This window comes from Mus caroli, chromosome 13 (genome assembly GCF_900094665.2).
Source record: "Mus caroli chromosome 13, CAROLI_EIJ_v1.1, whole genome shotgun sequence".
Lineage (NCBI taxonomy): Eukaryota > Metazoa > Chordata > Mammalia > Rodentia > Muridae > Mus > Mus caroli.
In genome coordinates, this window is record NC_034582.1 from 19,784,978 (window position 1) to 19,808,062 (window position 23,085).

General features: G+C 42.9%; 1 protein-coding gene across 1 annotated transcript in view; it reads right to left on the minus strand.

The window, feature by feature from the left end:
• Positions 1-391: 391 nt before the first annotated feature.
• The window catches only part of Scgn (secretagogin, EF-hand calcium binding protein), a 39,132-nt gene continuing 16,438 nt past the window's right edge, over positions 392-23,085 (minus strand). The window contains exons 6-11 of the mRNA XM_021179966.1: positions 22,462-22,539; positions 14,777-14,832; positions 9,991-10,036; positions 9,128-9,187; positions 6,602-6,670; positions 392-918 (exon numbers count right to left, since the gene is read on the minus strand). Coding sequence (XP_021035625.1) covers positions 790-918; positions 6,602-6,670; positions 9,128-9,187; positions 9,991-10,036; positions 14,777-14,832; positions 22,462-22,539 — 438 coding nt within the window. The 3' untranslated portion in view covers positions 392-789. The remainder of the gene's footprint in view (positions 919-6,601; positions 6,671-9,127; positions 9,188-9,990; positions 10,037-14,776; positions 14,833-22,461; positions 22,540-23,085) is intronic.

A 23,085-nucleotide genomic window follows, 5' to 3' on the forward strand; every position in this document is an offset into this window, starting at 1 on the left:
CAACAATGGATACCTTCCTCCATCCCTTCCACCGTGGTTTTTTGGTTTTGGTTTTGGTTTTAGTTTTGGTTTTGGTTTTGATTTTGGTTTGTTTTGAGGCAGGACCTCTCACTGTACCTAGTGATCACCCAGTAATCTAGGTTGACTGGCCATAGAGACACTGCCTTAAAAAGAAACAAAAGAATGAAATTCATCCAATAACACACACTTGCGCGCGCGCGCACACACACACACACACACACACACACACACACACACACACACACGATTTGAGGCTATTGCTAGCTCCCTGCAACCAATAGCTGCTTCAGAATGATGCCCCTCACCCTCCGCTAAGCTTTCCCTAAAAACCATCTGAACATTACAAAGCTTATACAAACTCAAACACATCTTTATTTTTGACCACAGCTTTATTTCCACAAGAAGACATGTTTGTAGACATGACAGCACGATGCAGGTGACACTCTAACTGAGCAGAAAGCTCAAGGACAAGCAGGAGATGGTAGAATGGATCACCAGGCGATAGGGAAGGTTGAACAGAGCAGGTAAAATGAGGCCTTTGAAGAGATAGACCAAGGTCAAGGAACGAACATGGAAGAAGCTGTATGGGGCTTCCCATGAGACAAGATCATGGCTGCCTCTGGAAGCAGCACCCTAGGGCCACTCCCTCCATCAAGAGTACCAAACTGTCAGGGAAAAGGTCCATTAACTGGGTCCCCAAGAGCAAAGCACAAACACTTCTCACAGCAGAAACACAGACATGTAAGCAGAGAGCAGAGTAGTTGGGGATCAGGGGTTTATTTTTAGCCCAAGACACAGTGCCAGCTCAGACTTCTGGATCTTTCCATCCTTGTTGACATCGCAATGGCGAAGCAGAATCTCCCGGAACTTATCCAGATCCACACCACTGATGCTGGGCTGCGGACAAGAGGACATGGTCATTCAGAAGGCCAGCTGCAGTCCCAGACTGCAGTGCCCTCCCTGACCATGGGTCATGGGGACCCAGGGACAGCTACTGCCTCCTTACCCCACCCAGGTCCCTGATGCTTGCAAGCAGTGTCTTCATTTCTCAGATTGCCCCTTCAGGCCAAGTAAGCAAACATTTTTATAAAGTCTTATTTCCGCATTGCTTCTCCCTGTTGTTGGAAAAGCCTGCCGTGTTAGCAGTTAGTCTGAAAACATTATGCTGATGGGGGAAGATGTTTTATCATTGTCCCTGACTCCTCATGGCCCATCTTCAGGACACTTAGCACCTTTAGTTTAACAAGGGTTCATACAAAATAAAAATCCAGTTTCCACATTATAGATCAAAGTAGTTGTGGTGGCTTGAGTATGCCTTGCCCAGGGAGTGGCACTATTCAGAGGTGTGGCCTTGTTGGAGTAGGTGAGTGTGGGCTTTAATACCCTCATCCTATCTCTGGAAGCCAGTCTTATAGCAGCCTTCAGATGAAGATGTAGCTCCTCCTGCACCATGCCTGCCTGGATGCTGCCAGGCTCCTCCCTTGATGATACTGGACCGAACCTCTGAACCTGTAACCCAGCCCCAATTAAATGTTGTCCTTATAAGAGTTGTCTTGGTCATGGTGTCTGTTCACAGCAGTAAAACCCTAACTAAGGCAGAAGAAACAGAATTTATTTGAGGCATACTTCCAGCCTGAGGAGGGGCAGTGGGGCCTGCGCTCCAGAGAAGTATTTCAAGCTCCTGGGCTGCACAAGCCACAGAGGCAGAGTAACCCCCTTAAGCCCTTTACCTCATCCTCACAATCTCCAGGAGGGATATAGAGACAGCAGCTGCCCAGGCTAGGAAAGAGGCTCAGGAGAACTCAGCCTTCTTCCAGGGGAGAGCGCTGCCATCTTTATACCAGGTCTCCTGATTGATGGAGCCCTGGGTCTACCACCTCACACAGCTCTAAAGAAAGCTGGGGAAGGGGATGAATCTAAACTGCAAAGCTGATGTCCAAAAAACAAAAACAAAACAAAAAAACAAAACAAACAAACCAGTGGATCTTATTTCCATTCTTCTTAATTACTTGAGTAGTTTTAAGAGTTAAAAAAAAAAAAAAAGGCATCTTCCCTGCAGAGACTTTCTTCAAAAGAAACCTCTAAAAAACAAAATAAAATATAACAAAAAAATCAAACAAACAAATAAAAACAAAACAAAACACTTCAGTGACTCGAGAGTCACAACCAGCAGGGTTGTAGTAGTGCTAAACTACAGTGCATCCTCCACCTGGAAGCATGCAGTCAAGAACACAGATGCAGCATATGTTCTTGACTGTAACCTTAAATGAAGGAAAGAACCAAGCAGCAAAAGTTGAAGAAGCAGAAGCTGGGCGAGGGTGGGGAGGAGGATGCCTGGGGACCTCGCTCACCTCTGTTGGTGAATCATCAGACTACAAGAGTGAGATGAAATGCGTTATTACCAGGCTCCTTTCATTGTGCTCAAAAGTTACAGCTTCCTGGGTCTTAGTAGAAGGTGGGTGTGTGTTGCAGCTCAAAGAAATGTGACTTGGAAGTTTACAGCGAGCTGCACTAGTGCCATAAAGAACTTACCTGTTGTACCTATGTACAGTGGGGATGTCTAGTTTCAACATATTGAATAATTGACTGCTAGAGATTTTCTGCAATAACTGATAACAAGCTCTAGTACCCTTATGGCAAATCTTATGCTTAGAGAAGACTGGAGTGGTAGCCATTCACACCTAAGTATGATTTATTTGCCCCAGCCTGTACTTCATTCAGATTACTCTAACCTTTTGTTCCTAATTGAAGAATAACATATTTTATTTCAGAATAATTATTTCTTTCAAATAAGTGAGAAATATTGGAGTATTTGGATGATGAAAAGTAAGGAGGGAGAGAGGCTGTAAGAGAAACCCCACTGGACCATCTAAGTTATGTCTTTCATTTGGGGCATCTCATCATGAGTTAGGACAGCTGGGCATCACTCTTTAAAAGATCTCTGGATCACACAGAAGCCATGGGACCTCTGTCTTTAGGACTGTCTTAGAAGCAAGTCAGTAACACATACTTAGATTTCTGCTTTAGGGACTCTATAAACATCAGCACAAATATTCAGAACAAACATAGGCGGTTCGATCCAGTTTCATACTTAATTATATGTGAGTAAAGTACAACCCAGAGAGGCTGTCTACCCTACCTACTGTCATGCAGGTGTCTTTGAGTCAGAGTCAGAACGCTGACTCAAGCAGGCAGCCAGCATCATATCAGCTGCTTTCATTTTAAATATAGACCTTTTCTCTCATCTACCTCCAAGGACCACCTGAAACCAGCCCCTGTACAACTAGTTGAAAACTAATGATCTGCTTCTCATCAGCCTTGGAGTTGGGGTATTTTGAGACCGACCCTCTGAGCCCCATGCATACCCATAGCGGGTACTTGGTCCTGTCTGTGGATCTACGTATGAATTACCCCATTCCTCAATGCCATCCTCAGACTTTTATCCCACCCCACCCCTTTTGCATTCCATCTCCCTGAAAGAATGAAAGCCAGTGTATAGCTAGCATGCCCAAGTCTCTGTGCTAGGTATCCTGGCTCACAGACCCTACATATACGTGTTCTGAACATCATAGGCCTGAACTATATATGGAACTCAAGGTCAGCCTAGCCAACTTAGTGAGATTCCATTTTAAACCATAAATAAAAACCAGCTTGCATTTCAGCTCAGTGGCAAAGTACTTACTTGCCTTGAACATGTGAGCTCCAGCCATCAATTCCCAGCATAGCAAGCAAAATAGAAGACAAGTCTGTAGATGCTGACACCCATGATCACCTTGCCAGCCTGTGGTGAGCCTGGGCCTGGAATACTGGATAGACAGCCTAGGAATAGAATTCTTAGCCTCTATTCTCCTTGGCTTCTTAAATTTTGCTTTATTTTATTTTTGATAATTTTAATAACTTGTAAAGATTTAATCAATTTTACTTGTGTGTATATATGTGTTAGTGTGTGTGTGTTTGTGTATATGTGTGGTATACATGAGAGATAGAGACAGAGAGACTGTGTGTATATGTGTGTGTGTGTGTGTCTGTGAGTGTGTAAATATGCACAGTGTCCAAGGAGTACAGAGAGGGTATCATATCCCCTGGAGCTGGAGTTATAGGTGATAGGGTAGTTGTGAGCCACCCAGTATGGATGCTGGTCCTCTCCAAGAACAAAAAGTGCTCTTAATTGCTGTGCTGTGTCTCCAGCTCTTCAACATTTTTATATGCAGAGATAATTTAGAAATCAGAAAAGGAAGCAAATGCTTTAAAATTACAGTGAGTCACTTGCCCTTTGACCCAGCCATCCTGTCTTTGACGATCTCTTTTATGCCTCTGGCACACTAGTATTTCAAACAAGAGTACCCTGAATAGTGTGGTCATCCACTAAGTGAAGATTCCTTTGGGAAACTCCCTCCTATATTTTTATATTTTTCCAGCTCAGTAATGCACTCGAATTATGATGGCCAATTTGTTCTAAAACAGTCACAAAGACTGTTACATTGGAGGGTAATTTTGTCTTCAGGGACAGTGGTAGCTGTCTACAGCATCTCTTGTTACCACCCATCCTTGGGAGGCAGGTCTCACTGGACACTTCTTGTGGGTGATGGGTCAGGCAACAGCAGGCTTGAGAAACTTGTCCATGGACATGGAGTCATAAATAGCTGATCCCCAATGGGACAATCCACTGTCTATTTTGTTATATGTCTCATCAGAGGAAACATTTTCAAGCAAAGAATGAAGAGAAGAACAGATGACAGGTGATGTGGGAGAAGGAGGATCAGACACTGAGTGTGGTGGTTTGGATACACTTGGCCCATGGGGAGTGGCACTATTAGGAGGTGAGGCTTATTTGGAGTAGGTATGGCTTTGTTGGAGGAAATTCATCACTGTGGGGGTGAGCTTTGAGGACCTGTGTTCAAGCTCCATCCAGTGTGGAAGAGAGCCTCTTCTTCACTGCCTATGAAAAAAATGCTCTCTTGGCTGCCTTGGGATGAAGATATAGAACTCTCAGCTCCTCCAGCATCATGCCTGCCTACATGCTGCCATGATTCCTACCACTATGATAATGGACTAAACCTCTGAAACTCTAAGCCAGCCCCAACTAAATGTTGTCCTTTATAAGAGGTGCCTTGGTCATGGTGTCTCTTCACAGCAATAAAGCCCCAAGACACGTAGTGTCTGGAAAGTGCTTTCCAAATTCTACACAGGAGAGGATTTCAGAATAGCTCTAGTTGACTTGCACATGAGATGCTCATCTCTGTGTGGAGACCATGGGAGGAATACCAGATCAAGCTCCTTGCCTGATTATGGAAGCCCCGGGTCTACGCTCAGTCAGGACCCTGGTTCTTTGACAGAGAGGAGACTAGGCAATAAGCCTAGGTTTTTAGTCCATCAGAGCAAACTAAAACTCAAATTTAGCCAATCCATCTGCCATGAAACTTTAATATCCCAGAGATGATTTCTTTGTTTCCTTTACTTAAGCTATAGAAGAGGTAGTGGACAATATAGATTGTCCTTTAGCTATCATTTCTAAAGGAAACACCACACAAATATCTGTCATTTGTTCTGATGGGGAAATGCCTGTGTTATTTCAATGGGGGTCAGAAGACAAGGGGGAGAACAGCTAGAGCCACAGAGCAAAGGGGAGGGCAGTTGAGGAATCACTGGAAGGAGGGAGATAAGTTGGGAGCCACAGAAGATGTGCCAGTGATCTTGGATGGATGTCAGACAGAACTGTGCCTTTGTCTCCTCAGTCACAGAATGTCAACTCCCTGGAGCTCTGTGCAAAAAAAAATAGTAACTGGGCTTTTTCCTGCTGCAAGGTTTCCTAGCCTTAATCATATATGCAAATTATTCTGAGACTTAACATAATTAATAATTAATAACTGTTACTCTAATTTGTTGTTGTCTGGGACAGCCAGGATGCAATCATTGTGCATCTAATAATGTACTTCAAAGTAATCCCTGAGTACAAAGGCTACTAAATCCACTGTTCCCTGGAGAAAGAGAAGCTGGAATTGTCTTCCTAAGGAGATTATCAACCAGTACAGAGAATAAAATTTAAAAGAAGGAGACTGCCTTCTTAAAAACATTGTCAAGCCTATAGAAAATGAAAGCCTAAATCATCTCAGCCCAAGCCTCAGCCATACCATAACAGGAAGTGCCCATCCTAGACTAGATGTTCAAAAGAACCTTGATGAAAAAAAGGTTATATGAAATTAAATATAGAATTGTAGTTATTGTAGTAAACAAGTCTGAGAGAGGTGAGTAAAGGGGAGAAAAGACACCGGGAAGCTGAAAAATAAAACAGCAAAATACACTAACACTGGGCTATTTGGGTAAAGCAAATGACTTTAAAATGATGGTTAAAAGACACTTCTGTGTTGATTATGCGTTATTTTAACCCATGTGACCTAAAGAAAACAAAAGAAATTTGTTGAGTCTCATAGAATATCAATGGTTATAAAATGGAAATGCCTCCAGACCTTTCTCTCCAGTATTAATCTTCAGCCTCACTCGTTCTCAGAAATAATGCAATTTGTCACAATGTCAACCCCGATGCATGATGGGAATAACCCTTCCAGCCTCATGAACTCACCTGGACCAGCTCCATCATGTCTTTGACAAATCCATCCACTTCTGGACCTTCCAGGGCTCCAGTTTTACTCTGAAAGACACAAAGATCCAACCACTTAAATATCATTTTCTTAATTTGAAAAGCTAAATAATAAATTTGACAAATCAGCCAGTCAGTGTCCATTTGTAACTGCCAAACAATTTAGAAATGGAATGTTCGGTGTTTTAGTCTCATGGGATATGAATGCCCCGCAGGAATGAAAAGAATCCTTCATCAATAGCTTCCTGCCCCCAAATAAGCACTGCTCTGCACTCCTCAGCAAATAGCAGTGACACTAAACTTACTGACAGCTGCTTCCCGAATGTAGGCTTCTGTTGGGGTGTTAGTTAACCATGTGAGTGCTGGGAATTGAACTGCACAACAGTGGTCCTTAAAGGGGCAGGCCAAACATTTAAAATGTTTGCTTTATGACTGAACAATCATTTAGTGATTGCTGAAAGTGTAAATTTTAAATAAAAGGCCGCTATATTGAATCAATATATGAAACATTGTTTTTTTTTGTGTGTATATAAGATGTTTTCTTCCTACTCGTTCTGTAATCTATTGTCAACATGAAAGCAAAATGAAGGACAGACATTTTAACATGTCTGAGATAATAATATCTGTACCTCACAATGTTTTAAGGCTGTATTTATTTTTATTTTATGTGCGTGGGTGTTTTATCTGCCTATATCTCTGTGCACTGTTTGTGTGCCTTGTGTCTCTCACGGCTGAAAGAGGGTGTCAGATCCACTAGAACAAGAGTTACAGACATTTGTGGGTTGCCACGTGGGTGCTGGGGATTGAACATGGGTCTTTCAGAGGAGCAGCTATTTCTGTTAACCACCAAGGTATTGCTCTAGCCCCTCCCTACATCTACAGTGAGACAATGTCTCACTGTAATCCACACTAATCTTGAACTCCTAGCAAATCCTTCTGCCTGAGCCTTCTGAGTTCTGGGTTTAGAGATGAGAACCAGTATCCCTGTATCCTACCCATTCTTTTCATGTCTTCTTTATCCTTAACCTTTAAGGCATCATTTTGAAACTTTGTTTCCTTGACTGGATTCTCTAAGTTCTGCCTCATCCTGAACTCTTCTGAAAAAGCTAATGGAGTTCACTTAGCTAACACAGTTCCTTCAGATCCATTCTGTTGTTGTTGTTATTGTTATTGTTATTGTTATTGTTAATTAATTAATTAATTAATTTTACAGTCACGATTTTATTCCTCCCCCAGTCCACTCTCTAACTGTTCCCCATCCCATACCTCCTCTCCACCCCTCTGACTCTACGAGGATGTCCCCACTCCCTACTCTCCACCCTATCTGACCTCTAAACTCCCTGGGGCCTCCAGTCTCTTGAGGGTTAGGTGCATCTTCTCTAACTGAACCCAGACCCAACAGTCCTCTATTGTATGTGTGTTAGGGGACTCATATCAGCTGGTGTATGCTGCGTGATTGGTAGTCCAGTGTCTGAGAGGTCTTGGGTGTCCAGGTTAATTGAGACTGCTGGTCCTTTTACAGGGTTGCCCTCCTCCTCAGCTTCTTCCAGCCTTCTCTAATTCAATCATAGGGATCACCAGCTTCTGTTCATTGGTTGGGTACAAATATCTGCATCTGACTCTTTCAGCTGCTTGTTGGGTCTTTCAGAGGGCAGTCATGATAGGTCCCCTTTTATGAGCACTCCATAACCTCAGAAATAGTGTCAGGCCTTGGGTCCTCCCCTTTAGCTGGATCCCACTTTGGGCCTGTCACTGGACCTCTTTTTCCTCAGGCTTCTCTCCATTTCCTTCCCTGAAGTTCATCCAATCCACTCTTAGCCTAACCCTATCTTTACAGGTGGGGTCTGGAGAAGGCAGGGAGAATAAAATAGTTGAGGTACCTACCCCAGCCCACAGGGCTGAAAAGCCCAGATGGAAAGCTGGGCAATGGACACAGTGTAAATTGCTAGGTGCTGCCTTGTCCTGGCTCAGTGCTTCTGTTCAGAATGCAGTCTGGCATTCCTGGAGAGGATTCTTAGACCTTTCCCACCTCTTTGCTCATTTTTCTTCTTTCTCACATTATCCCACCTTCATCTCTAGAAAGCCAACCCTGTACCATTTACTGTTTTAGAATGATTGTTCCCACATGAAGAATGGCTGTCACTCACTCTATAAGAGAAGCTATGCTCCATCAGGCGGGCACGACTGTGCCTCAGTCCTTTAGTTGGATCGGGGGGATTTTTCTGTTTGTTCATTTCTTTTTGCACAGGCAATAAATGGATGTCTTGCCTTCAAAAAGAATCTTTTCTCATATTTTTATGAGGCAAAAAAAGCATTAGGAGTTCATCCCTGTTTAATTATAAGTCAGTTTTGCCCATTCTCTACCTGATCATCTGAAGTTATATAGTTATACATACAAGGGACTGCAATTCATTGTCTCAGTTTAGACCTTGTCTGTACGGTGGTGCCACACAGGCACAAACTGAGCTTTCTACCTAAAGATGGCTTCACAGGGTGAAGATCACTTACAACATCGTAATGGGCAAAGATTTTCTCAAAGTCCCTCTTCCTTTCTTCAGTAGAAGAAGCCTGGGTGTGAAGAGAACATTATGTCAGTCCAGCAATGCATAGCCACTGGTGTGTAACTCCACTGGCTGCTGGGTAATCCGTATAAACTTTGAAACAACAATCCTTAAGGTTGACTCTACCTTGAGCTGTGGGAGCCTCTAACAGAGTTAAAAGACAAGTGGATGTCTTTTGTTATAGTTTGAAGAGGAAATGCCCCCCACAGGCTCCTGTGTTTGCAGTTAGTTGCTGGTAGGACTGTTTTGGGAGGATGTAAAACTGTTAGGAGATGGGGCCTTGCTGCAGAAATTGAGTCACCAAGTAGTAAGTCTTTAGATTTTATAGCATAGCCCAACTTCCTACTGGATCTATGCTTCCTGTTCTACTCAGAGGCCAGCTCCCATGTCCACAGCTACAAGCAGCTCCTGTCACCAGGAACCTCCCCAACCACGTTGGTCAGCATGGACTGTATCTCTCTAACTGTGAGCCAATATAAATCTTCCCTCCCTTTGCTTTCTTTTTTTTTTTTTTTTTTTGTTTTGTTTTGTTTTGTTTTTCCAGACAGGGTTTCTCTGTGTAGCCCTGGCTGTCCTGGAACTCACTTTGTAGACCAGGCAGGCCTCGAACTCAGAGATCCACCTGCCTCTGCCTCCCAAGTGCTGGGATTAAAGGTATGCGCCACCACGCCCGGCCCTTTGCTTTCTTTAACCAGGCATTTATCATAATGACAAAAGAAATAAACAATTTACCATTCTTTCTTTCCTTTTTTTCCATATACATAAAGAAACATGGGTAGCAGAAACACAAAGAGAAATGTCACCACTTACATCCATTTTAAACTGAAGAAGGAAGTTTTCCTGGAGCGCTAGAATCCTAAATGGGAAAAAGAATAGAACCCACATGACCCTCTGTAAGCTTTCCCATCAGTCAGCAAATGCACAGCTTGGAGAGAGAGGAAAAGGTTGATGGTTTCCACATTATCCTGATGATCTATCTGCACGGGCACTTGAAATGTGGGCATCCCTAAGTGATTAATGCAAGGAGAGTGATGGGCAACCTTTCCTAGAGATTAGCCTTCACTATAAAAAAAAAAATGTAAAGACCTTTCCTGATGGGAAACCATAGACTGTAGGCTTCTGAAAGTTCTTCCCACAAAAGCAACAAGGAAACTGGACAGAATGGTCTGAGCAAAGTTTGCAGAACTTAAAGGCATTGGCAGTCTGGGGAGGGCTCATTCTGTGAAAAAGGAAGAATCAGTGTGGATTGATGATGCAGGTCTGTAGGTCCCGCACTCTGGACACTGAGGCAGGAGAGTTCTCAGTTTGAAACAACCTGGGCTTCAAAGGTATTGTCTCAAGGAACCAAAAGAAAACAAAAGCCAAACAGAAAAGCCAGCTCCATCTTGGTAAGAACAAGAAATGTTGGAGCATTTTGTTTTCCCGCCTGTACACTGAGCCCCCGAGGAGAGATTTGGAAGTCACTGCACCAACCATTTAAGGAAGCCTTTGCCTGAGACTGTGACTTAGTGGTTGAGGAGTAGCCTAGCATGGGCAAGGCCTCTATGCTCAGCTCCCACTTCATCTGTAAAAAAACCCAAACTGCCTCTTTCCAGCCGTGAATTGACCATTGAGCTACCCAAGAAGAGACCAGAGTGGATACACACAATGACGAGAATAGAGTGCATGGAACTAGTTCAGAAATGCCACCAAACAAACAAACAGCAAAGGCATCATCACCCACAAATGTGTCCTGCATGGAAAAGCAAACAAACAGTCCTCAGTCTGAAATGAGAGGACACCAGGCAGAAACTGATCCATTGAAGAGTGGAGTGACAGCTCGGTAGTTAAGAGCACAGACTGCCCGATAGAGGATCCAATTTCAATTCCCAGTACATAACAGCTCAGAACCTTCTGTAACTCCAGATTCTGGGGATCTGATGCCCTCTTTCAGGTTTCAAAGGAAAAAGCATGCAATTGATGCACAGACCACATACATGCAGCCAAAGCCCTCATACATACACATTTTAAAAAGAGTCACAATGAATGTCATTTTTGTTGGTTATAATGCTTTAACCCCATCAAGCAATTATTCAACATGTGTACCTCTGGCAGCTCATATACTGCCAGGTTCTCAGAAGACTGAGGCAGGAGAATCCCTTGAACACAATAGTTCATGGCTAGCCTAGAAAACGCAGCAGTAGCCTATCAAAGAAAGAAAGAAAGAAAGAAAGAAAGAAAGAAAGAGAGAGAGAGAGAGAATAGGTGTTGGTGGGTACACAGCATGGTTTGCTCTGGTTTGAAGAACCTAAAGAACATGGAGGATTTAAACAGTAGATTGGAACTGTAAACAAGTACCAATTTGCTATAATACTGAAATTAAGCTGCTGTTAATCCAATTTGTTAATGGTAATCCCCCAGAGAAACACTAAGAAAATAACACAAAATACATAAATAGTGAAATAAACAAGAGAATGAAAAGTTCATTAAAACATATCTACTTAACATAGGATAGAGAGGAACAACCACAATAGCACAGATAAAACACAGAAAAGATAGCAAACATCAATCCTGATCTCATCAGTAACTGCCCGAAGTGCGTGGGTGATAACAGCTCCATTAGAAGAGAAAAATTAGCGAAGCGTAAAGGATAAAACAGGCTATTGCCATTTGCAAGTGGCATAATATCAACAAACTCCAAAAACCCAAACACAAACCTATTCAGGCTAATAAGACCAGCACAGCTATAAGATTCAATCTGTACAGAACACTCAACTACACTTCTGTACACTAGAAATGTCCAAAGCAAAATCGCATGACTGTGGTCGCAGCAGTCTGGAGGCTGAGGCAGGAGTAGCGTGACTATAAGGCTAGCCTGCCTGGACCACAGAGACTCTGCATCAAATCAAAAAGAAATGGAAGGAAAAGGAGTGAGAGATGAATGAGAAGGGAGAAAAGAAAAGCAGGGAGGGAGAGAGGGAGTGAAGGAGGGAGGGAAAGAGGGAGAGAGGGAAGGAGAGGAAAAAAAGAAAATAAAACAGAACTACGATGATTTGAGTAAGAAATGCCCCTCCATGGATGCGTGTGCTTGAACACTCGGTCCCCTGTTACTGATGCTGTTTGCGGTTTGCTACAGAACCTCTTTAGGTGCAGCCTTGACAGAGGACATCCATCACTGAAGGAGTGTTTTGAGGATCTTGTAGCCTCACCACATTTCCTGTCCTCTCTCACTGCTTCCTGAGTGTAGACGAAGGTGTGATCAGGCAGCTTCCTGTTCCTGCTGCCGGGCTTTCCCAGTCAGTCTAGAGTCTATCTCTTTGGAACTGCAAGCCAAAATAACTGCTTACATTGCTTTTGGTCTTAGTGTTCTATCACAGCAACAGGAAAAAAAAAAAAACTAAGGCAGAATTTAATGTACCATTCCATATATGACATCATCCAAAAAAATCAAATAATTGAGAATAAATGGAACAAGAATAAGCTCAACTTATAGACTGAAAACTCCAAAGTATCTTCTAGAGAAGCTAAACGCCTCAAAAGATGTAAAGACAACTGTTGTTTGTAAACTTGAAGACAACATTGTTAGGATGACAATATTTCTCAATTTAAACAGCAAATTCAGGACAAAGTCCATGGAAATTTGAGTTGCCGTTATGCAGAAACTGACTATCTAATCCTAAAATTATACCAAGATATGCAAATGGGACCAGAAGAGCTAGAAAAATCTTTAAAAAGAACAAGGACGGAGGACTCCACACTTTTAAAAATTACTACAAGTCTCCAACCATCAATGCAGTACAAAGACTAGTGTTTCTATTTGGAACTGTCACAGAAAGTTAAATATAGAATTACCATACAAACCAAAATTCTACTTCTAAGAATATAACCAAGGGGAAAGGCTGGCCACACTCACCCAGCAGTACTGTTCATAGTATCTGAAGAGTAGAAACAGCCCAAGTGTGTGTCAACTGATAAAGAGGCAAAATATGGCATATGTACAGTGGACTATCCAGCTACAACAAGAGATTCTTGGGTCAGTGGTCAGTCACAGCCTCACCTTTCAAAACATTATTGCAAGTGACATCACTGGACCAGAAAAGCACATGCATGACTCCACTTATATTCATATTTCTCTCTACCTCTATCCGTGTGTGTATGTGTGTGCACATGTGAGTGTGTATGTGTGTAACTGAACTTACAGACTTATACATGCTAGGCACTGAGACACTCTAGTGCCGAGCTACCTTTTCTGTTTCTATTTGTATGGAAAGCTGAGACTAGGCAGACTTCAGAGGAGGCAACAATGAGACTAAAAGCTCTTGTTGTCACCCATATTGTCCTGATTTCAGTGAATCTTCCAGACACTGACTTTTCTTCTGAGGAGTGAATCTCAAATCTTTCTGGCTCTGCTCAGGATGGAGAGGGAATTCTGACTCAAATGCTCAAGAAAAAAGCATGTGAGATAGAGGGAGCAGAACCAGGACTGTGGGGTTGAGGTCCCTTGCTGGACTCTGTGGAGAGAAACACTTTACTCTTCTTTGACTGGTCTCTCCGTGTCCCTTTTTCATCAAAGTGGCCAAAATTCAGATGAAGGTCCTGGGGAGAGTCAAGTAGGAATACAACTGGTTCTAGGAAACATGGAAATCCATCTAGCGTATCTGACTCAGTATTATGGCCAGGACTGACAAGAGTCTTCCTAGTGTGTCTATTCACAGACAACCTTCAGGACCAGGGGCTGAGCCTCAAATAGGCAAAGGCCATGGATTCAGAATATCAAGAACAAGAGACGGGTGGAGGACCACACAGGCAAGAGATGCACAATACCTAGATGTTTCCACCATGGTGTGACACAGTCAAGAAACTCTTTCTAGAAGTTACATTATGCTCTTTTGATATTCAGCTTCTGAAACAGTGAAGTAGTTAAATGTTTTTCTCTATATAACTTAGCCCGTCTCTGACCTTTCATTATAGTAACGGAAAGCTGCATAACAGTACATCTAGCAACCGTCAGTCCCAAGTCACCTTACAGACTCATGGACTATGCTGCTCCCATTCTTATCCTCCCCTCGCCTCCATTAGCCTTCAGGCACCACTGAGGGTAGTCAACCCTCAAAGGCCAGCAGAGTGTTGGCTCTACTAAAATTCAATCCGTTTTTACTACTGTTCTGAATTAACAATTTAACATTCCCAAAGTCAGTGAATAGCTTCAAGATTCTTTCATTCATTTATTATTATTTTTTTATCATTATCATCATCATTGCTTTTGTTTTGTTAGATTTTGGATTTGGAGGGGAATCCCAATGTGAGACTATGAGTGCCTAGCCTCTGAGGGCAAAATCCACCAATGACCCATTCATGAATTCTTAATATATATATATACACTATAATATACTATAATATAATATATGCATTGTGCATTTAGGCAGGATGGAGCTTTATCTTCATGAAAGAATCTGTTACCCAGAGTGATTCAAAAGCACTGCAGAGGGTTTAATAAGATGAACCTGGTCTCTTAGACTCCAGGCAAGAGTGGCTCTCAGATTTCAAAGGATGTGTGTGTTACCATCAGACCCTGACACAGGAACTTCTCAGTTTGCCACTTTTCTGCATCACTCACCTTGCCAAGTCATTAAGATCCAAACGTCCATCTTTATTTTTGTCAAAGATCTTCATCTAAAAGGCAGAAAGGAACATGGATGTGACAAATGCACAGACCAGAAGTTCTTTATTTTATTTGTTTGTTTTTCAAGACAGAGTTTTCTGTGTAACCTTGGTTGTCCCGAAATGCACTCTGTAGATCAGGCTGGCCTCAAACTCATAGAATTCCACCTGCCTTTGCCTCCCAAGAGCTGGGATTAACAGTGTGCATTACCACCACCTGTGATCACAGGGTTTTAAATACCTTATATTCACCTTAGTATCTTAGCAACCAAGTCTTCGGTGAGGGGCTCTTATAGATGATGTCTCACTGAGCAGAGCAGAGGACAAAAGACACCCAGCATTGTCCAAAGAGCCTTTTGCACTATTAGCCTATACAAGACTTTAGATGAGATAGTGTTAAGAGCTAAAACTTTCTGTTCTAACCTCAGAAGAGAAGTCCACTGGGGTTAGGCAATATGGCAGGCCATGCTCCTTTGTATGGATGAGTTGGAATGTGACTTCACATTCCAGAGCTCCAGAGGATCTGTGGACACATCAGGCAAGGAGACTGCACAGGAAAAGGAGGTACAAGCACATGTGAAAATAACATTTGTTTTACATCCTTTCTCCTTCTCCAAATTCAGTTTGGTCTTTTTTAAAATTTGAAAATAATTCAAAAGTACTTTGTCATCAAAAATTACCATTATAGAATTAACTAAAACAGAGATGAACCTGTGATAGTATGTGCCTATAATCCCAGCACTTAGAAGGCTGAGGCAGGAGGATTGGTGTAAGTTCAAGGCCAACCTGATGTGCACAGTAAGGTTCGGTCTTATAGAGCAAAACCAGACAAGTGGCAGACAGTACAACTGATTATTGGGACTTCCTATGTGTCCTATCATATCCTTTAAATACAAATACTATATCTAGTCAGATAATGACACAGGCTTTGAGGGTGGCCTGTATCTCATCCTTTGTGATGTCATCATTGCAGGAGGTTCTGTCTTAAGAGAAAACAAGATTGAGCCCTAAGCAAGTAGAAACCTCATCTAGGAAGGCATGGGCCTGACTATTGCTGAGCGAACTGGAAAGGAAAACTCCCTAGACTGAGGAGTGTATGAGGGAGAAGTGAGGAGTATGGTCAGTTAGGCCCCCACCCATATGAACACTGGCTTCGAGGTTGACTTCAAGTCAGAGTTGGAGAGCTCAAGTGGCAAAGTACCTGTTCTACAAGTACTGAGACCTGAACTCGCTCCCAGCACCCTTGTCAAAGCCCGGCTGGGAGTACGTTTGTAACCCTGGTGCTCATCCAGGCATGGGAAGCAGCAGACATGGGAGAATCCTAAGGGCTGTACAGCCAGCTAGCCTGGCATGCATAGCTATGGACAACAAAGGGGCCTTGTCTCCCACACGGTGGAATTACATAGCAATGTCCTCCGAGATTTAACCTTCCACCCTGGAAGGGAGCTCCTTAAAACTCAGGAAGTAACAACTCAATAGTTTCAGAAAGTCCCTGAAACTGACTAGATTTTTCTAGACATGTCCAGTTTCTATAAGCAGTGGGAGTGCTGAGAGTCACACTCAGACCAGCAGAGCCACCTAGAGACTATCAAGAGCAGCCAAGCTGCCGGGAAGAAGTGGACACCAACCAAGCTGCAGAGGAGACATTCTCAGAGAGCTCCAGGAAGGCGGCTTTTGTGAATCACAATCGATGTTGGAGCAGGCAGCAATGCAGCTGCCTTTGAGTCATCCCTCCTCCTCCACAGCAGCCCCTCACCACTACTCTGTTCATGTAAAATCTCATTGGTTCACTTTGGCCTCTTGTGGCTTCCCTTTCTGAAAAAGGGAAATGGACACGTGCTTTCTCTCTTCAGGAAAAGTCTATGACGTGATAGGTGGAAGTGGACAAAAGGAGATAAATTGAGATGAATGGTGGCTTGGTCAGTAAGCAGGTGGTAACACTTTGTCATTTTCTCTGAAAGACATTAGTCATTGGAAGGTTTAATTTCAGCTGTGATCCGGCTACAATGTAACAGGATCACAGGCTGCTGTATTCAACAGAGGGTGCAGAAGGTAGGAGTGGAGATATGAAACCTCTTCAGTTACCCATCCTTGTGGCTTAGAACCTGCTGGGAATGGCCAGATTCTTGATGCAATGTGAATATAGTTGCTATTTTGTGAGCTTCCCCTAAAAGAATACATGCTGGAAGCTTAGTCTCCAGGAAATGATGTCCAGGTTGGCCAGTGTTCAGTGGGGGAAAGCTTAAGAGGTGAGACCCAGGCGGAGGTGGTTAGCTCATTTGGAGGGACTTGGTAAGACTTGGAGGTCTTGTATGACTTGATTCCAAGAACAATGACTTGCTGTGAGCCAAGTAAGCATGGCCTTCGAATGTCCTTCTGCTTCTGGTCTCACTCTGTTATGGCTCATATACACTTTTGCCATCAGGAAGCACCTGCCGTGACTTCCTCACCAGGAGCCTCCCTAACTATCAGCTAAATAAACCTCTTTCCTTTAACATATTACTGGGCTTCAAAGCTTTAGTTATAGTGACATGTAGCAGTCAATAGGATTTGCTAATTAGAGTGGCAGAGAAGGAAAGCATCAAGACTGATTGTCCTGATGCGTCAATCAAAATGAAGGAAGCCGCCCATAGAGCAAGTCTGTGAGACAGTCAGAATGTCAACTGTGGACCTGCTGCATTTGAGATGCTGGGTATGAAAGTGGAGACACATACCCACAGTGTGCTCATCTGAGAAGCTCAAAAGAATGGTTTGAGTCAGAGACAGAAGCGGAGGCTTTCAGGCATTCTCTTGCATTTAAAACTGGTTAGCATCATCAGCATGTGGAGAGCAGACATAGAAAGAGAAAATATCCCATAGATGAGTCCAGACAGGCCTTGGACTGGACAGACTTCATACCATTCATAAGGCCAGCTTAACTCCAAAGAGTTTTCTCTGCCCAAGTGTTGGAATTTCAGTTGCTGTTTTATCACAGTAACTCCCAGAGTCATTAGCTTCTACTTAACGAGATTAAATACCACTTAATAATATCCTATCTAGATACACAGTCTCTCCTCCTGCCTGGAGCTGGTAGCATCCTTCCCTCCCTTCCTCCTTTAGAACGTTAATTAGTATTGGGACAGGACATGGTCTGCATGTCTGAGCCTGTCTCTTTTGACTGGCTGTTCACTCTCAGCTCATCTGTTAGCCATGCTTCACACAGCTGTCAAATGCAGCCATCCTCATTAGGGTCAATTTGAATTCATCTGGTAGGTTACAGCTCTTAAGTAAAGCATTTCATACTAAACCTTGAAAGAAAATCTTCAGTGTGGCTTTGTGGTGATTTGTGTTCATTGCTCAATAAGAAGTCATTAAAGCAGCAGAAATGTGATTCACTCCTAGGGAATCTCTCAGCCCTCGGCAGGTAGACAGCTTCCTAAACTCCTGAGTAGGTACCACTGGCGCTAAAGGATAGGCAGGAAGCTTGAACTCAACGCCTCTTACTGGTTGATGCTTTGTGCTGGTGACATTCACAGTGGAAATGACATGAATGACCAGGGAGCTTTTGATCCTTTCTCCTGTCTCTCCAGTTTTCTCCTAATCAAGGTTTGAAGACTGAGGCAGGGACTATTTTACATCTCTTTTTGCAACTCCTCCCCAAACATTTGTCAGGGACAGAACTCACAAGTTTTCATGAACTGATTTACCAGGTCAAATGTAACCACAGGAGAAACATCCCTCAAAGTGACATCCCTCAGTGGGAAAGAGCATCTTCTGAGACATTGTGAGGTCTGTATAACCACTGAGGAAAGAGGGGCTTTAACACTACGGCCCTGAAACACCCTATTGTCATTCCTAAGGCTCTTGCCATTCATTAGGCTAATAAATATTGGAAGAGACCTGAATGCTCAGATAAGTGTGATCCGGAGGGTCCTTTAATGCTTGGGAGATGATACAAACTAGAATTATCTAAAGGCAAACATGACTCCTGTGGGGATACTAAGTAATTCATTCATTGGAAGGTGGGCATAGGGGACAAAGTAAGTTAAGATGATGATGTCACAGGGGCCTTCTACTGTGGGTGAATTCAATGTATTTTTTTAAAAGATTTATTTATTCTATGTATACGACTACACTGTAGCTATTTTCAGACATGCCAGAAGAGGTCCTCAAATTCCATTACAGATGGTTATGAGCTACCATGTGGTTGCTGGGACTTGAATTCAGGACCTCTGGAAGAGCAGTTAGTGCTCTTACCGTCTGAGCCATCTCTGCAGCCCTGGATTAAGTGTATCTTATCTAGTTCCTATATCAATACTATACCTCCCTTTCTCCCCTTAACATCACATATGCCCCCCCTCCCCGTAGTGTTATATCTCTGTTAACATTGCCCCTCTGTTCATTGCACTTTGACTATGGGCATTACACACACATAGTCCAAAAAGACCACATACTCATTTAAGGAAATGAACAGTGTGATATGAATCCTGGTCAACCAGGACATGTTTTGATCCCTCTCTTTCTAGCCAGCCCTAGGGAGTCATCATGGTTCATTACCAGCACTCCAGCTGCTTGGGAATCTTTCTGAAGTAAAGGACCTCAGAAAAAGCCACAGGTACCATGTCTACTTGGCCCTGGAACATTAAGTTTAAGGGAAAGGAAAAATATTAAACACCGGACCATGCTTAATAAAGCATTCCCCATGTTAATTATACAGGGCCACGAGCAATACAAGCAAGGAATTATAGGAGCATCCCCAAGAAAATCATTACTTTATCTTGGTTCAGTCATAGCTGGTTCTTAGGTAATACCTGAAAATTCAGTTCATTTTACGGTAAGTAGCCTGAAGAGTGTCATACTCTGTGAGGTCAGGAACTTGGAGATAAGATGTAGGCCAAAAGAATTAATTATCAACTTGGTACAACCTAGAATTATCTGGTAAGAGTCACAGTGAGGAATTATCTATATTTGGGCTGCCCTGGGACATGTCTATGGGGAATCATCTTTAGTTAATTGATGTGAAAAGACACAGCCCACAATGGGTGGTACCATTCCTTAGGCAGGAGTCCCCAGCCTATATAAGACTTGAAAAAGCAAGCTAAGCAAAAACAAGCAAGAGAGCATAGAAACACAATCATTTCTACCTGCCCTTGATAGGGGTTGTGATGGGATTGGCATTTTACAGTTCCCGCCTTGATTGCCCCACAATGATGGGTTATAACCTGAAATAAGTCCCCTTTTCCACTAATTTTCTTTTTGTTAGAATATTTTATGAAAACAACATAAATGAGGCTAGGACACCCTCAATTCTCTACCATGTTGGCATATCCATCTCTACATTTCCTCTCATTTTCTGTCCTGCAATATAATTTATTATTTATTGCATGTATTGTTTGCTCCCTGTTATCCCATTGTTGAATCCCCAGTGATTAGACTCATGCCTGGGGCACTATAAGCACTTAACAGCATCTGTGGGATGACTTAAGTGAATGAGTATGGTGTTAAGGTGGTGACACGCACAACAGGCTAGAGAGTGGTACTGGTGCTCATTACGAAAGGAAGTTGTGAAGGTTTCCTAGGGCAAGATAGCATCTACCTGAATCTTGAAGGATGCATAAGAACCAGAGGGAAAAAAGTAGAAAAAAAAAAAAAAAACAGCTGAGCTATATTAGGAAGCAGAAAGCAGAGAAAAGCAGAGATGAGACTTGATAGCTGGAGATGGGCAGAAGCCCTCTGCTTAGTTTCAAGCTGGAAGAAATGCTAGAAAGAGATTTAAATGTAAATGTATTCACTTTGTGGTTCATGTTTTACAAATTAATTAAATTGAGATAACAACAGACAGGCTAACATTCTGTTCTACTGATATTTAAAATATGCTCAAGGCCTTCTAGTCTGGCCCCCTGAAAGATGCAAATGAATTCCCTTCCGTGTTTATTCCATGACAGAGCATCACAGGAGCTGAGGTCAGAAAGATCTCAGAGGCTCTTGAGCAAGGGCCACTGCTTCCTGCTCCTTGGAGATCCCTGCTCTTTCAATGCTAAGTCTATCTCTGCTCAGGATTCCCAACAACATCCTGCATTCAGTTAAAACAAATAGCACTGTAAGAAACCAAAACGCTTCCTTGACATTCTGTCCTGGGATTTGGTTCTCTCTTAGACATCTTTTCTTACTCAGAAGTCATCGTGGTCAAAATAGCTTTCATTTTTCCCTGGGAAGACTCGTCCCTGAGCCAGCACACAGAGTGGCCAGGGTCCAGAGTAAGATTCTGGAGGCATTCAGGAAGTTTAGCTTTATGGTGCCTTTGGCTAAGAAACAGCTTTCTTGGTTAGCTAATCTTTAAAATGAATGTCAGTATTTAAGCAACCCAATTGAAAGCCTATATACAGGGCTGGGGAGATAGATCAGTGTGTGAAGTGCTTCTGCAAACATAGGAAGTGAGTTTAATGCTAAGAGCCCACAGTTTACAATACAGGAGTGGCAGCACCCGGGTAGTCCCAGCACTGGGAAGACAAACTTGAGGATCCCTGGGGATTTTGCCAAGCAGTTTAGCCAGCTAATCAATAAACCTCAGGTCAATGAGACATTCCCCTTTTTTATGACACCCAGGGCTGACCTGGTGCCTTCACATGCATACCCCCAGTACACACACACACACACACACATACACACACAAGTCTGGGTGTGCCCAATAGCCCACATTTTCACAAAAACCCACATATTGTTCTCAGTTGGATATGCTCCAACTTCGCATAAACTCTGCTCAAGTATTCTTTGTATCAAAATGTAATACAGAGACACTTGTTTTTAAACAGTGATGTGAATACAGTACTCATGTATGAAATTCTAAAAGGCATTAAATTAAAAATATAAAATAAATGTGACACTCCTACAGTAGACAATTAAGCCTATGTTGTAAGTCACTTGCTTACTGATTAAGAAATCAGATGCGGTGAGAATAAAACACAGGCCTGGAGATGGACAGAAGCTGGCACAGCAACAGGGGCAATTTGACACAAGCTGAAGAAAGCATTGTGTGAACACTAGAGCGATGATTGGCGCCCAGCAGACACAACTTTTCCTGTCCACTAAGTTTTCAAGGAAAACTCCACACTGAAATCATCTCATGGTCATTTGGGTCAAGAACACCATAATAAGAATATAAGATAATGACATGCAATGAGAGCTAACTGAGGTCACATGTGTTCTCCATGCAATGCAAAGTGCTTCACAGCCATCAGCTCCCTTTGCCTGGCACTACCTAGGCTACATCCCCATCTGAGTTTCCTCTGCTCTGAGCCCATGACCTCAATGAGTGGAGTCACCATCGTGGTGAGAGACCATATCCATCTGTCCTGATGGTACAAATCCATGGTTACTTGTTTCTATGCAACTTTATGCCCACTGAGTTTGCTAGCAAGGTGCTTTAAAAACAAAAACAAAAACTAGTATTTCCTGCATATTCCTGGTCTCTTCAAAGACAGCTGCACAGCCTTCTTTTTCAAATGCATGAATCTCTTTCCATGAAAGAGGCTACAACAGCTGTTTTAGCCACTGTTCCAGAGCCAGGCTTTTCCCATGTAGCCGTCTCCTCTATCAGCAAAGATTTCCTGGGGAAACGAGAAGACACAGGCAGCCTCCCCCACGCCCCCCCCCTTCACTCACCATGGTGCTAGTATACTCTTCCAGTTCAGCCTCAGAAATGTTCTTTTTGTGGTGGAGGAAAAGGTCTCGAAGAAAGTTCTGTGCCCCCAAGAGAAAAGTCACATTGAACGCAGTGAGCAAGTAAGATATAAACTTGTTGAAGGTTTTTCTATAGGGATGGAGATTGTAACTTGTTTTGTGGAGGAAATAAAATGTTAAATGAGCATTAAGTATTAAAGTGGAGGGTTGCCACTGAAAGATGCTCTTGGAAACCAGAGAGGAACTCCAAGCACAAAAAAGATCCTAAAAGCTTCATCTACCTCTCCCAAAGACAGCAGCATGACAGCTACTTCCCGAACCTTTATTGCTTCCTCGTTTCTTTATTGGCTTTTAAAGTTCTACTTATTGTACTGTGCTGTATATGCATGTGTGCATGCGTACGTGGTATGTGCAATGTGTGTGTGCACATTTGTCTGTGAACAGATGCATATACATGCATATACTATGTAGGATGTGTAACAATATGTGGAAGTCACAGGACAACTTTGTGTCGCTGTCCTTTCCTTCCACCCTTATGTGGTTCCCAGCATTGAACTCAGGACTTTAGGCCTACGCCATTACAAGCCGAGGCACCTTGCCAGCTCA